Below are 15,005 nucleotides of genomic sequence, written 5' to 3' on the forward strand. Positions count from 1 at the left end.
TCTGTCACACAAAAGTTCACGCATGCTCGGAATCAAGCAGAAGGAGCCGCACTGGCTATTGAACTTCTTTTCTCTGCTCCTCGTAAGTCTTGTACGTCACCACGCTCGTAATTGTTGGCCAACATTTGTGTGACCGTGTGTATGCAAGACAAGTGGGAGCCAACAACCTTCAAAACAAAAATCCACGGTTTTGTTGTCAGAAAGTCCGATCGTGTGTACGGGGCATTAGAGTCTGCAAAAGACTTGAAACTGGGGTGGAGGTTCACCTTCCAGAAGGACAACGACCAAATGAATGCCACACTTTTCACATATTTGTAAAAAATTTTGAAAAACCATTTATCATTTTCCTTCTACTTCACAATTACGTGCCACTTTGTGCTGGTCAATCACATAAAATCCCAATAAAAATACATTTACGGGGCAGCACACAGCCTAAGTTAGGGTTAGGGATGTAAGAAAGAATTAGGTCTCAGAACGTTAGACTTTGTAATAACTTTTTGCACTTTTCCAAAGTAAAGTTATGAAACCTTGTTCCCGCCTGGTCTGAAGTTACTAAAGGGGGTGTGTAAAGCAAGTAACCAAAACTATCCAATGGTTCAGGTCACTAAAGGTACAAAGACATCAGTAAGAGAGTAATAAGCTGTAAAGACACAAGTAGTTACCTAGGGTAACGGAAATCTAACAGGCAGACTGTCAATAGCATGTACCCACTGCAGGTTGAATGGCCTCGAGCAGCGAGGGAGATGTTGTCAGCACTCCTTCCGCCACCACTCTGTCTCCCAGAGCTTCAGGAGCGGATTTCTGCCAGAGGTTTGCGACCCGTACAGAGGTACGAAAGTTCAACAGTTAAGAGAATTGCACGTGTGGAGCCTGTGCAGGGTGCACAGCGAGGCCCACTCTGCTACTGGGGAATGGTAGTGGAAAACGCTTGACAAGTAGATATAAACAAGGCTCAGTGTGTCCCCTTGAATTACAGATTGCAGAGAAGGTGTACATTGTCACAGGGTCCTGGGAGTTAACGGGAGAACAGTTATGGTACAAATGTCCACGGTGTACATCCATCTCCAACAGCAGTGGCCGGCCTTAAGGTCAAGGTTTTCAGCCTCAGCCTGGGCACTGATGAAAATAACATAAAAGTAATGGTACCCCAATGTGCAGTCAAGTGATCCTGTTACAGGTGCCTAGGGAAGCCCAGAAAAACCCACTCCCCGGGTCTAGTCATCTCATGTGGCCCTTGCATGAAAGGAAACATGAAGGACGTGACTTTCACCACACTACCAACACCCCCCCCCCCCCCCCTCGCCTACAAGCCAAGTTGTTGATCTATGGTTATATGTATGACCAGCCCCTATTCTCCAATGAAACCACAAAAAAAAAAAAAAAAAAAAAAAAAACTCCCTTTTCATTTAAATGGATGAGAGGAGAAAAAAAACAAAAAACAAAAAAAAAAAAAACAAAAAAAAAAAAAAAGGTGCAAGGATCCCATGGTGTTATCTGCAAAGTTATCTGTTAGCATGTTATAAGCCATGCAGGACCAGTGGTATGGGATGACGTCAGTGAGAGGGGAGGCAACGAGACAAGTCAGAGACTGGCAAGAACAACAACTCAAGGGAACTGGTCCTCACAACTGAATCTGGAGGGGAGACGGCCACAGATCCCAAAATGAGGTAAGTAGAACTCTGTTTTATCTCATTACTTAAGTCTTAGACAAAAAACAAGCATCAAATTGTTAAGCTGGGAAGGGGGTTTTATTTTAATAAGTCTGTGAAATTTTGCCCAAACTTAGACTTTAATATTTACATGTGGTTACTTCTCTTTCAATGTATGCAACGAGAATTAGAGCATGCATTAAACAAAAGGCACTAACTCAAAATGTAGAGGTCAATTTTCCCTAAAATTGACATGTTACCGGTGGCTAGTGTATGGTGGGTTAAAACACCCACTGGCTTTTCTGCTCTCTTCAGGACACGCTAGGTGGTCTATATTGAAATACCTAGGTTTCCTCAGTCATTATGTATTCTCAATCTGCTGCTGAAATTTCAATCTTGTGAAATATAAAATCTAGCTGTAAGCGCAAGAATGACTAATGGCTCCTGCAGATGGGAGGAGAAGAAAATCTGGTGCTCAGGACCTGTCCTTTAAGCCTCCATGAGACATAAGAAGCTACTGGTAATTCAACTCCTGAGAAACTTCTATTCAGCCACTTGTAGCCTTAGGCTGGCCATACATGGTCAAATTTCGAAAGAATTTTCTTTTGAAAATCAGAAAATGTGTGTGTTTTGTGATCTGATGGTGACCATTGATTTCGAAATTCGGCCAACCAAGTCTTCAATTTCACCTCATGTTGCTACAGAAAAGAATTTTCGTGGCTGGGAATCTTTTATTTCCAGGAATTTTCTTTTCTTGAACATGCGCATTTCTTTTTCAATTACATTTCTTGCGCGATTCTCCCATCATGGATTAGAAAATAAATTTGTTTTTAAAAAAATTTCCAACATGTTCGATTACTCAAATTTGATTGCACGAAAAATCGGCTGTAGCTGCAGCCCACTAATGGTGTGAAATCCGAACAAAAATTCTTAGATAAGATTTTCGAAAGAAAATTATTTCGAAATTCGACCCATGTATGGCCTGCCTTAGGTTACATGTACACTGTTGCTGGTAAACGGACGTTTAGGAACAGTTGGGCATTTTTTTTCAGCTGCCCCTGAACTCTCCTCTATGTTATCTTATCAGTACATGTGCACACGGCTGTTTATAGTCGTTTCTAGGCAGTTGAATTTAGAACCATTTTTTGGAAAGCAAAACAATACGCTCAGGACAGATGTTCAGAGGCATTTGCAATGCCAAATGCCTGTAACAGCTTGTAAACGCGGTAACGGCTAAACGTGGCATGTAAACGCGGCAAAACTGAAATTTTTAAACGTCGGTTACTACCTGTCAAGTTAAATCATTCAGCAGAGGTTTTAAAACGTCCCGTGTACATTAGCCTAACAGAAAGCTTGGTCATGTGGAGTGTTTTGTTTTTTTTTTTTTTTTTTTATAAAATGGAACAATTGCGTTTGCTTACCCAAGATGTTCACAAACACATCAAAAAGCTGAAAAGTCAGTAGTGGCTCCTGAAGATAACTGTAATAATCTGCAATAGTCTTAAATACATCTCGTTCAAACCCAATGTACATTGGTTGCTTCATTTCTGAGCAATTTGGCCCTAAAAAAAAGGGAAAAACACATTTGTAAACCTCTTATGACTGGTATAGAGTATACTATTAAAAGAACAAAAAAAAAAAAACAAAACAAAACAAACAAAAACCTAAAACTAAAAACACTTTTTTCTATCTATCTGTGCCATTGAGAAAATGTATCTTTATTTCCTGTCCCAGAAACATAAAAAGGAAAGCAGAGGAACAAAGGGATTCAGCCCAAAAAAAAAAAAAAACACCCCCCTGTCACCAGAACAAGTGTCCCCATTCTCCCTCTACTCCTTTAACAGGAAAAAAAAAAAAAAAAAAGCAGGCAAGGGGCCAGAGAAGAGGAGGATTTGGGCTGCTTTGTCCAAAACCACTGCACAGAGCAGGTAAGTATAACATGTTTGTTTTTGAATAAAAAATTCCTTTACAATCACTTTAAATCAAGAGAAGCATGTGGCAGTAGAAAATAAAGATACTTACAATTTGCTAAACACTTCATTGCAGACAGCAGCCAGTGTGGAAGCTCTTCTGCAAAAATACAAAACATTTTTATTACGCTTTTTTACTGTTTATGCAAGCACAATATACAAATTACTGAATTATGTGTAGAGAATGAGGGTTAATGTTTATATAAACCGAAGTATAAAAAATATAATATATTGCAACTCACCAGTCATTAAATGTGGTGGCTCAAATTTGTTTTCTTTTTTCTTTAAGGCTAAGCAAATTTTCTCCCATTACCGAACAATTTCTGCTGAGCCTAATGGAAATTGTGTGTCCTTGTAAAGTACTGAGTACTGAACTGAAATCAAACTATGGTACCCTGGGGAACTTGCACTTAAAATAGTAGAAAATGAAGAGGAATGGATTTTTGAAACTTTATCTAAAAGAACCCGTCATGTCCACCCAAAGAGTATAAAGCAATGCCTAGTACACACGATGAGAAAATTGGACAAAAATTTCAGCTTTCAAATCGATCGTACGATATTCTGATCGTTACTACACAGCTTTCAAAAGTCAGTCAGTCAGTCAGTCAGTCAGTCAGTCAGTCAGTCAGTCAATCAATCAGAACAGTTCATGCGAAATTATCCAAAATTGACAAACACAGAAAATTTTCTTGCACGATAGCAGAAGGTACGATATTTGTTTATTCAGCACAGTATTAGTCAGAAAAACAAAAAACAAAACCAAGACCATTCAGAAACGACAGAATACATTACAACAAAACACAACACATTACATCACATCACTTCCAAAGCTGTATTCTGCCGTATGAAAAATTTTCTTATCAGAAGTATTCTCGTCAATTAAGAATTGAGACTAGCAAAAAAAAAAAACCAAAAGAAAATAAAAAATGATCATTCATCCGATAGTCTCATTGTGCGTATGAGGCTTAACATTTTCAGTATAGTGCAAGCACTGTGAATTCTATTCTAGGCATAGACTTTTGTAGGACCCTGAAGTGAAAATAACAGGCTATATCACTCTAGCAGCAACACACAAGCAACAGGATCGCTTTAATACTGTGCTCACCTGCTCCAACAAGATCATCTCCCACACCAATATCATCTCTCACACCAGAGGGGGAGCAGAGACCGATCGTTAATTTGACCAGTGAATAAGCAATGTTATTGGAGTTGGCACATTCCCCTTTGGAGATTCTGTCATTAGCGACTTGGTGCCATCAACAGATTACTAGTGTAACATGGTCACACAATCACTGAATGTCAGAACCTCTGCGGTCAGTAGAGGTGGATATTTGACAGCTGGGTGGCAGGGGGTAGATTTTAGCGTCGGGAGAAACTCAGTTTGGAAAGAAGTTTAGGCTCGGTATACGACCTAGGTGTAGGGATCCAGGAGGCTCTCCCCACACAAATTAACTGAAGAACAGAACAGCTACTTTGTACCTGAACTCAAATCAGTAAAGTTGGTTTATACACTTTGGTAGACCAAACAGGTTTACATTCAAAAGGTATCCCACAAATAATAAAATAGGATTTTTATAACAGCTTATCTGTAAAATACTTTTCTTGGAGTACATCATGGGACACAGATCCATAGTTATTAACTATATGGGTATATTGGCACCTTCAGGTGATGGACACTGGTATACCCAATCCAAGAATTTCACTCCCTATATAACCCCTCCTCCTACCAGGAGTACCTCAGTTTTTGTAGCAAAGCAATATACCTAAACCCCAGAAAGAGGGGAGGGACCTCTGTGTCCCGTGATGTACTCCAAGAAAAGGATTTTATAGGTAAGCTGTTATAAAAATCCTATTTTCTTTATCGTACATCACGGGACACAGAGCCATAGTTATTAACTATATGGGACGTCCCATAGCAATGCTATTTGAGGGGAGAGAGACGCAATCCGTAGGGCACCCCCAGACTTGAGGGCCTATACTGCTGCCTGCAGCACACTGCGCCCAAAGGCGATATCCTCATGCCTTCTTACATTCACTTGATAAAACTTGGTGAATGTATCTACTGAAGACCAAGTCGCAGCCTTACAGATCTGAGCCATGGAGGCCTGGTGACGCACTGCCCAAGAAGCACTAACTGCTCTGGTCGAGTGCACTTTGACTTGAAAAGGTGGAATCTTAACCTTTAAAATCATAAGCCTGAATTATAGCTTACCGAATTCACTTAGCGACAGTGGATTTTGACGCTGCCTGTCCTTTCTGGTAGTACAAATAAGACTTCGGCCTTCCTGACCTGAGCAGTCGTCTTTAGACCTTGACCGCTCTCACCACATCAAGACAATATAGTGACTTCTCTTCCCTAGAACATGGTTTTGGAAAAAAGGATGGCAGGACAATATCTTGGTTCAGGTGAAAACCTGAGACCACTTTTGTCAGAAAACTTGGACGTGGACGCAACATGACTCTGTCCTCATGAATAAACAAATATGGCTCTTTACAAGAAAGAGCAGCCAATTCCGAAACCCTCCTTGCTGAGGATATAGCAACCAAGAACACTAACTTCCTTGTCAGAAGGACTAAGGGAGTATGCTGTATAGGTTCAAATGGCTGTTTTTGTATCACTGACAAAACTAAGTTCAAGTCCCAAGGGTTCTAAGGAGGCCTGACTGGCAGATTAAGCCGCATTACCCCTTGCATAAAAACCCAGACCAAAGAATGTAAAGCAAGCGGTCTTTGAAATAAGACCGATAAAGATGAGACTTGGCCCTTAACAGTACTCAAGGCCAGCTTCATCACTACCGCTATATGTAGAAAGGCAAAAATTCTGCCTATGTTATACTTCCGAGGGTGCCAACCCTTGGACTCACACCAGGAAACATAAGCCCTCCAGACTCTATAATATATAGTTCTGGAAGCTGATAGGCAAGGTAGAGATAACTGACCCGGAAAGCCCACATTTCTTCAGAATGTGGGTTTCAATAGCCAAGCCGTTAAATTTAGAGTTCATAAGGTACGATGGAATATCGGCCCCTGTGAGAGTAGGTCTGGCCGTAGTGGAAGGGACCATGGATCCTCCACCGCCATCTTTGTGATTTCTGCATACCAGAACCTTCTGAGCCATGCTGGGGCTACCAGAATTACCGACTTTCTTTCCAGCTTGATCCTGAAAAAGAAGCCATGGCAGCAACTGAATAGGGGGGAATGCATAAATCAGTGAGAACTGATCCCAGGGGGGGTCACCAACGCATCTGTTCTGCATGCGAGTGGATCCCTTGTCCTGGACACAAAGTTGACCAACTTCATGTTGAATCTGGACGCCAGAAGATCTGCGTCTAGAGTCCCCACCTTTGGCAAAATGGCTGAAAAATGTCAGAGTGAAGGGACCATTCCCCTGGGAGCAACTGCTGGCGGCTCAAGAAGTCCGCCTGCCAATTTTCTACTCCCATAATGAAAACTGCTGATAGGCATGGAACATTCCTTTCTGCCCAAGTTAGCATATGGTTCACCTCCCTCTGTGCTGCAAGACTCTTGGTGCCCCCTTGGTGAATGATGCAAGCCCCAGCTGTGGCATTGTCGGATTGGATCCTGACAGGACAACCTCGTAACATGAATGTCCACACCTTCAGAGCCGGCCCCGCTGCCCGAATCACTGGGATGTTGAGGGCAAGGACTTTTTGGTTCTTGACCACTGTCCCTATACAGTTGTCTTTTCTAGCACTACTCCCCAACCTGAAAGGCTGGCATCTGTCGTTACCACCTTCCAGATAACTGGTCTGAAGGACTTTCCTTTTAGCAGATTCTGGGTTACCAACTACCAACCACCAACTGAGCAAGGGGAGCAGCAACAAATGTTGATTTCCCTAACCCTCTTGGTCCCTCCAGGGGGGAGAAATACAGGATGGCAGATCTCTTACCTACAGGGGGAATCCCCACTGTGCAAGCTGCTGCTGCTGCCACACACAGACTGACACTAAGCTGATGTGAAGACAACAGATTAAAGGTATGTGCATATACTCCCTCTAGTGGAGATTTAAGGCATGACAACATTTTTCCATAAGGAAGAAAAACCATAGGTGGACTTTTACAGTTCCTAGGCTTCTTCTCTTACCTTATCCTCGCCGCAGGATTCTGCCGATTTAACAGACAGGTCCAACCTTCACCCATCACGGTGGCCTGCGTTTAGCAAACCTTCAAGGACCGGGTCCCTTTTTATCGGGGTTCCTCTCCCTTGGACCTTTATTAGTACCCCGCTAGGAGAAACTATAGGTAATGTAAGCATGACCAAAGCCCGGGGTCCAGCCCTGCAAGGAGAGGCATTGCAGGCAAAACCTTGTGCTTCTTATGCGAGGCCCGGGTACCATCCACCTTGGCCTCAGTGGCACTTTGGATGGATCCGGTCTGTGGAGGCTATTTAAATCTAGCAAAATCCCTCCAGTGGAGCTCCTCAGAGCACATCTTCACTCGTGACCAACACCTTAGACACTGGCGAAAAAACAGAGGCACTCCTGGTAGGAGGGGGTTATATAGGGAGTGAACTTCCTGTATTGGGTATGCCAAGGTCCATCACCTGAAGGTGCCTATATACCCATATAATAGGTAATAACTATGTCTATGTGTCCCATGATGTACGATAAAGAAAAACTGTTTTAAATTACCTAAAACACTGTATTTCATAGCCTGTACACTATTCTTATTATTACCTTTCATCATTCACCTGAAAAGAAATAAATAGCTATGCGATATGTATTCTATGTAAAAACAGACAAGCTGCCATCTCATTTTCACCTGCAGAATTAACAGAAGAAATCAGAGATTGCATTCCCACTCTCTCATCAAACCTGTGGATTTGTAGCAGGCAGACAGTCCTCCATGTTATTAAAACTAAGGGGGTCCATTTCGCACAACTGACAATGTGTGATCAACAGAAAAAAAAATAAAACTAGGGAGGGTCATATTTTATCCCCTGCTTACAGGCACATGGTAAATAGGGAAGGGTTTCGATTAGAACCAATAATGCATGAAGGTCGCTGTATATAAAGTGCCCCTTGGCAGTCACCTCAAAACACTTACATGTTAAAAAACACATTTTCAAACCCCAGAGCCAACATTCATGTTTATTATTTGCACTTCAAAATAGGCTGCATAATTTACTGCGCAATCTGAAAATGTTAATTCAAGTTCAGAGTCTTATTATAACAAGAACCTGTCAGCAGCTACTCCACTGATTGCGACGTAACAACTGAAGTGGTTAACTTTGCAGAACATCCATAACGACCTATTTCTTTCCCAGGACACTTAGATTTTTGACAGTTAAGATTGTTGAAGGTCATCCCGTACCGTTTTATGGCATTGCTTGGGAATAACAGCCAAAAAGCACACTAAAAGCACCCAGCATTAGCAGTAAGGCCCCTTTCACACTTATACGACTTCAAACTCGCACGATTTTACCGCGATTTCGCAGCCGCGATTTGCCGCGATTTTAACGCGATTTGGGAGCAGTACTACTTTGCCACGTTTTTGGCATTAACAATTGAAAACACAGTAGTTGGTAGAACTCCACGCCAAGTTTTAAATAAAAAAACTGGCGTGGGTTCCCCCCAGGGGCATACCAGGCCCTTAGGTCTGGTATGGATTGTAAGGGGGAATCCCCTACGCCGAAAAATCGGCGTGGGGGTCCCCCCAAAATCCATACCAGACCCTTATCCGAGCACTCAGCGCGTCCGGTCAGGAATGGGGGTGGGGACGAGCTGGCGGCCCCCCCCCTACTGGACCATACCAGGCCGCATGCCCTCAACATGGGGGGTGGGTGCTTTGGGGCATGGGGGGGCGCAGGCCCCCCCCACCCCAAAGCACCTTGTCCCCATGTTGATGAGGACAAGGGCCTCTTCCCGACAACCCTGGCCGTTGGTTGTCGGGGTCTGCGGGCGGGGGGCTTATCGGAATCTGGGAGCCCCCTTTAATAAGGGGGCCCCCAGATCCCGGCCCCCCACCCTATGTGAATGAGTATGGGGTACATGGTACCCCTACCCATTCACCTAGGGGAAAAAAGCGTCAATAAAAAAACACAGTACACAGGTTTTTAAAATAATTTATTAGGCAGCTCCGGGATCTTCTTCCGACTTCGGGGGTCCTCTTCCGACTTTGGGGGTCTCTCCGCCGTCTCCTCCCGGTGTCCGCATCTTCTGCCGGCTCCTCCGCTATCTTCTGCAGCTCAATTGCTAGCGGTGGTCCGGACTTCTGCCTTCTTCTTTTCTTCCAGAGATGTTGACACGACGCTCTCTCCAGCCAGAATGGTCTCTGTGCGCTCCGCAAGGGACTTATATAGGCGGTGGCCCCGCCCCCTTATGAGGTCACTGTCCCGGGGCATGCTGGGACTGTGCCGTCATAAGGGGGCGTGGTCATCACCCGGTGACCACGCCTCCTAAAACGTCACAGACCCAGCATGCCCAGGGACTGTGACGGCATAAGGGGGCGGGGTCACCGCCTATATAAGTCCCTTGCGGAGCGCACAGAGACCATTCTGGCTGGAGAGAGCGTCGTGTCAACATCTCTGGAAGAAAAGAAGAAGGCAGAAGTCCGGACCACCGCTAGCAATTGAGCTGCAGAAGATAGCGGAGGAGCCGGCAGAAGATGCGGACACCGGGAGGAGACGGCGGAGAGACCCCCGAAGTCGGAAGAGGACCCCCGAAGTCGGAAGAGGATCCCGGAGCTGCCTAATAAATTATTTTAAAAACCTGTGTACTGTGTTTTTTATTGATGCTTTTTTCCCTAGGTGAATGGGTAGGGGTACCATGTACCCCATACTCATTCACATTGGGTGGGGGGCCGGGATCTGGGTGCCCCCTTATTAAAGGGGGCTCCCGGATTCCGATAAGCCCCCCCGCCCGCAGACCCCGACAACCAACGGCCAGGGTTGTCGGGAAGAGGCCCTTGTCCTCATCAACATGGGGACAAGGTGCTTTGGGGTGGGGGGGCCGCACTGCGCCCCCCCATGCCCCAAAGCACCCACCCCCCATGTTGAGGGCATGCGGCCTGGTACGGTCCAGGAGGGGGGGGGCCGCCAGCTCGTCCCCACCCCCATTCCTGACCGGCCGGGCTGCGTGCTCAGATAAGGGTCTGGTATGGACTTTGGGGGGGACCCCACGCCGATTTTTCGGCGTAGGGGATTCCCCTAAGCTCCATACCAGACCTAAGGGCCTGGTATGGGGGGGAACCCACGCCGGTTTTTTCATTTAAAACTTGGTGCGGCGTTCCCCCTCTGGATTCATACCAGACAGCTGTCAGCACTGCCTGTCGCTCATCGGGAAAGGAAAGAAAAGTTTTCCTTTCCCGAATAGCGAGGCCAGGCTTGTGCTTACAAAGTCGTACTGAAGTCGTGTCTATATTATTCAGGCACGACTTGCATGCTACTTCAGGGTTTAACATTGAGGTCTATGGAGTACAACTCGCATAGAAGTTGGACCAAAGTAGTGCAGGGACTACTTTCAAGTCGGCACGACTTAAAGTCGTGCCAATATGAATGGTAGTCATTGAAAATCATGGAGAATGACTTGTCATACGATTTTGCAGTACAAAATCGTGGGACAAGTCGTATAAGTGTGAAAGGGGCCTAAAGATGTTAGTGGGATGCTTTTAACCCCCACTAGCAGCCAAAGAAAGGGTTAAAAGCGTCCATGTTGCGGCGCTGCCGAATAGCTTTGCAGGCGCTTCGCCAGAGATGTCCATTCATTCCAATGGGCAGGGGAGGTGTAGGAGCACTCTAAAGCCTTCCCAAAGATGCCGCTTGCGGCTCTTTTTCTAATGTCCCACAAGCACACCGCCCCAGTGTGAAAGCACTCAGGCTTTCACACTGGGGAGGCATGGGAGGCGTTTTTCAGGCACTATTTCTAGCGCTAAAAACGCCTGAAAACTGCTTCAGTGTGAAAGTAGCCTAAGGGTTGTGCAACGCTAAAGATGGCTACACACACAAGACCGTACAACCCAGATTCAACCTCAGATGTTTTAGAGGGAAAGGAAGAGAATACTTACTCGATCGATCATCCATTACCACAATCCCCTGTTTGTTGACATTGTACATATTGTGCATTATGTGCTTTCCCTTTGCCTGCTTTGTATCCATTACATCATTCAGAGAATCAAGACCCATTATCTTCTGCAAACTGTATGACAAGAAAAAGGTAATACATTAATAATCTAACAGCACAAAGGGTTTACCAGAACAAAGACAAATTTGCATTATAAGAAACAAACAAACAAGGATATTATAGTCATGAATGGCAAAAACTGGATTATTTTCTACTCGCCGTACAATCCCTTTCTCTGAGTTAATTGATGGACACAGCACTTCCATTCTTGACCTTAGGGTTATATCACCACCTTCAGGAGTAGGACTAGGCAGAAAAAAAAAAAAAAAAAACGAAGCACAGCACCGCCTAGGTGCGGTCCTTACTGGTAGTAACCCCCCACTCTGCTACAGGAAGCTCAGTTCATTACAAAGCAGTACAAACACAAACAGGAGGGGTGGGGTGCTGTGTCTGTCAGTCAATTAACTCAGAGAAAGGATTTTACGGCGAGTAGAAAAAAAAAAAAAAAAAATCTATTTTTCTCTTTCGTTCATTGACCTTCTATTCTTGACCTTAGGGATGTCCCAAAGCAGTGCCACGAGCGGTGGGAACACAGAAAAAAGGAAAAATAACCTCCACGCAAACATCACCCCACCTTAAGAGGAGTCGAAACCTCAGACGGCCGCCTGCAAAACTTTGTGGCCGAAACATGCATCCGAAGATGCCCAAACATCCACCCTGTAAAACTTGGTGAAAGTGTGCACGGACGATCAGGTAGCCGCCTTACCTGGTGTCGGAAGGCCCAGGAAACACTAATCGCCCTGGTAGAATGCGCCGTGACGGGAAAGGGGGGCACCCACCCCCTAATTGCAAAAGCCTGGACAATAGTCTGTCCGATCCAACGAGAAATAGTTGCCGAAGAGGCCGCCAGGCCCTTCCTCGGGCCATCCACATTTACAAACAGCCCGAACCACATCCAAAGAGTGCAAGGCAACCTCCTTGGGGTGAGACGGTCGAGGACACAAGGAAGGAAGGACAATGTCCTCGTAAAGATGAAAGGCAGATACCACCTTAGGGAGAATCGAGGCATGTGGACACAGCACCATCTTATCTTTGTGGAGAACCAAATAGGGAGACTTACACGACAAGGCAGCCAGCTCAGAAACTCGCCAAGCGGACGTAATAGCCACTAGAAAGACAACCTTCTGAGAGAGTGTGAGTAAGGGGATCTCCCTAATGTTCTCGAATGGTGGCCTCTGAAGTACAGAGAGCACCAGGTTTCAGTCTCACGGAGACAGGGGCGAGCGTACCAGGGGAGCCACATGCCGAACACCTTGAACAAAAGTACGCACCTTGACATGCTACATTTTCATAATATTTAAATTAAAGGATTATAGGCGTTATTAACGATCATCATTATAATACAATATTTATTATTTTTTGCAGTGCTTTGCAAAAACAGGGACAGTAAATGTCGGTACATTTGAATGTAAGAAGGTTAGGAAGGCCCTGCTCATGAGAGCTAACAATATAAAAAAGGGAGAAGCAAGTGATACAAAAAGTAATAACCAAGGGATAAGTTGAAGGAGAAAGTTAAATTCCAGTTAGGTAGAGGTGGGGTTAGGTTGCAAAAAATAGAGCCTCTGTAAACCTCCATGAAAAAAAAAAAAAGGGTGAAAGGTTGGTGCCATGGAAGTTGGCCAAAACATAGTTTTATTATAGCATGTGAACAACAATCAGAAAAGCCAACGAGTTTCAGCCATCAGGCCTTCATCATGAGCCATCCATGGCACCAGCCTTCTTCCCCCTTTTTTTTTTTACAGATACTTTGCAGGCTGAGTGTTCTTGAGCTTTACCAGGCATTGCACAGGAGGTAGTAGCTCAGATGCAGTTTTCAGAGATTGCCTGAAAGCTGGCAGAGTGAGAGATAGCTGGATAGATTGGGGTAGGGAGTTTTCTGAGGTTGAAGAGGCTCTGGAGAAATCCTAGAAATGAGCATGGTAGCAGGTGACCGGGGAAAGGAGGGAGGGGGCTTTGTGTGAAGGAGGGTTTGGGTGATACTCTGAGATGTGGTCGGTGATGTAGGTTGGGGCAGTTACAGATGGGTTTGTATGCTGTAATTAGAATTTTGAAATGTATGGATTGTGTGAGCTGAAGACAGTGGAGTGATTGGCAGAAAGGGTTGATGGATACTAAGCAGTTGAATAAGTGGAGGTGTCCGATAGCAGTATTTATAATAGATTGAAAGGGGGATAGCTTGTGTAGAGGTAGGCCAACAAATAGGGAGTTGCAAGAGTTGGGGTGGAAGATAACAAGGGCGTGCATTAAGTTTTGTGATATAATTTTAGGAAGTTGCGGAGATGAAGGTTGAACAAGTAGGACAGTGAATGGATGTGTCCCCGAAAGGAGCTTGAGGAAGTGTTGCAACATACATGCCGATATGTCAAGTTAGTTTTGTGTGAGCAGACAGAAGGGGTGAGTGGAGGAGAGATAGATTTGGGTGTCGTCGGCATAGTGATGGTTCTGGAAACTGTGGGAGGTAATCAACTGATCCAGGAAGGAGGTGAAGATTATCAAGAATAGAAGAAGGAGCCCAAGGACAGAGCCCTGGGGGACGCCTATGGAAAGAGGTAAGCTGAAGGTGTGCTGAGAAGTGGGGCGGGGGGGGAAATAGTCTTGGAGGCTGAGTAAGTGGAGTTTGGAGGTTAAGCGGGTAGTCAACTGTATCAAAAGCAGCAGAGCGGTGTAAAATTATGAGTACAGAGTAGAGAACATTGGTTCTAGTAGTTAGTAAGTTCTTGCTGAGGTTTAGAAGGGCAGATTCCATGGAGTATTATAGGCAACAGTCAGATAGAAAGGGTTCCGAATGGTTAACAGTGGGGTGTTGGCTCAGACAGCTGTAGACTAGGCATTCCAGACGTTCACAAGTAAAAGGTAACAGGAAGATGGGTCTTAAAGAGTGCGTCACCCCAACACTTCATATTCCTGATATGCGCCTGCTATACCATGTACTTGTATGAGAAAGTATAATCTTCTCTTTGTATTGCTTTCTTCATGTGAAATCCCTGGTGTTCCTGCTAGTCCCCTTACTTACCTATTAAAAACTGACCACACTAAGCAGAATAAATAGGTCTGTTTTCCCATCATGAATGCAGGAACTGTATTTTTGGAGGGCATATTTGTATAAGGTGAAGCTGTGCTGGGATTTAGTTTTACCACAGACACTCAAGAGCACAACTATTTCTTTTGAGATTCCCAGTGTTATCTCTTTGCAAGAATTGTAGAGGTTGGGGCTTAATTATGTATTTGATGAGGGGTGTGCTAGT

At 44.8% G+C, this 15,005-nt stretch overlaps 1 protein-coding gene across 1 annotated transcript in view; it reads right to left on the reverse strand.

Annotated features, from left to right (window-relative positions):
- DEPDC1B (DEP domain containing 1B) overlaps window positions 1-15,005 on the reverse strand; it is a gene marked incomplete in the record, with an annotated part of 131,721 nt that overhangs the window by 33,896 nt on the left and 82,820 nt on the right. The window contains 3 exon segments of the mRNA XM_073623140.1: window positions 3,071-3,211; window positions 3,672-3,719; window positions 11,645-11,775. Of these exon segments, the coding sequence (XP_073479241.1) occupies window positions 3,071-3,211; window positions 3,672-3,719; window positions 11,645-11,775 (320 nt within the window).

Source organism: Aquarana catesbeiana, linkage group LG01, assembly GCF_042186555.1.
Source record: "Aquarana catesbeiana isolate 2022-GZ linkage group LG01, ASM4218655v1, whole genome shotgun sequence".
In the NCBI taxonomy this organism is placed as follows: domain Eukaryota; kingdom Metazoa; phylum Chordata; class Amphibia; order Anura; family Ranidae; genus Aquarana; species Aquarana catesbeiana.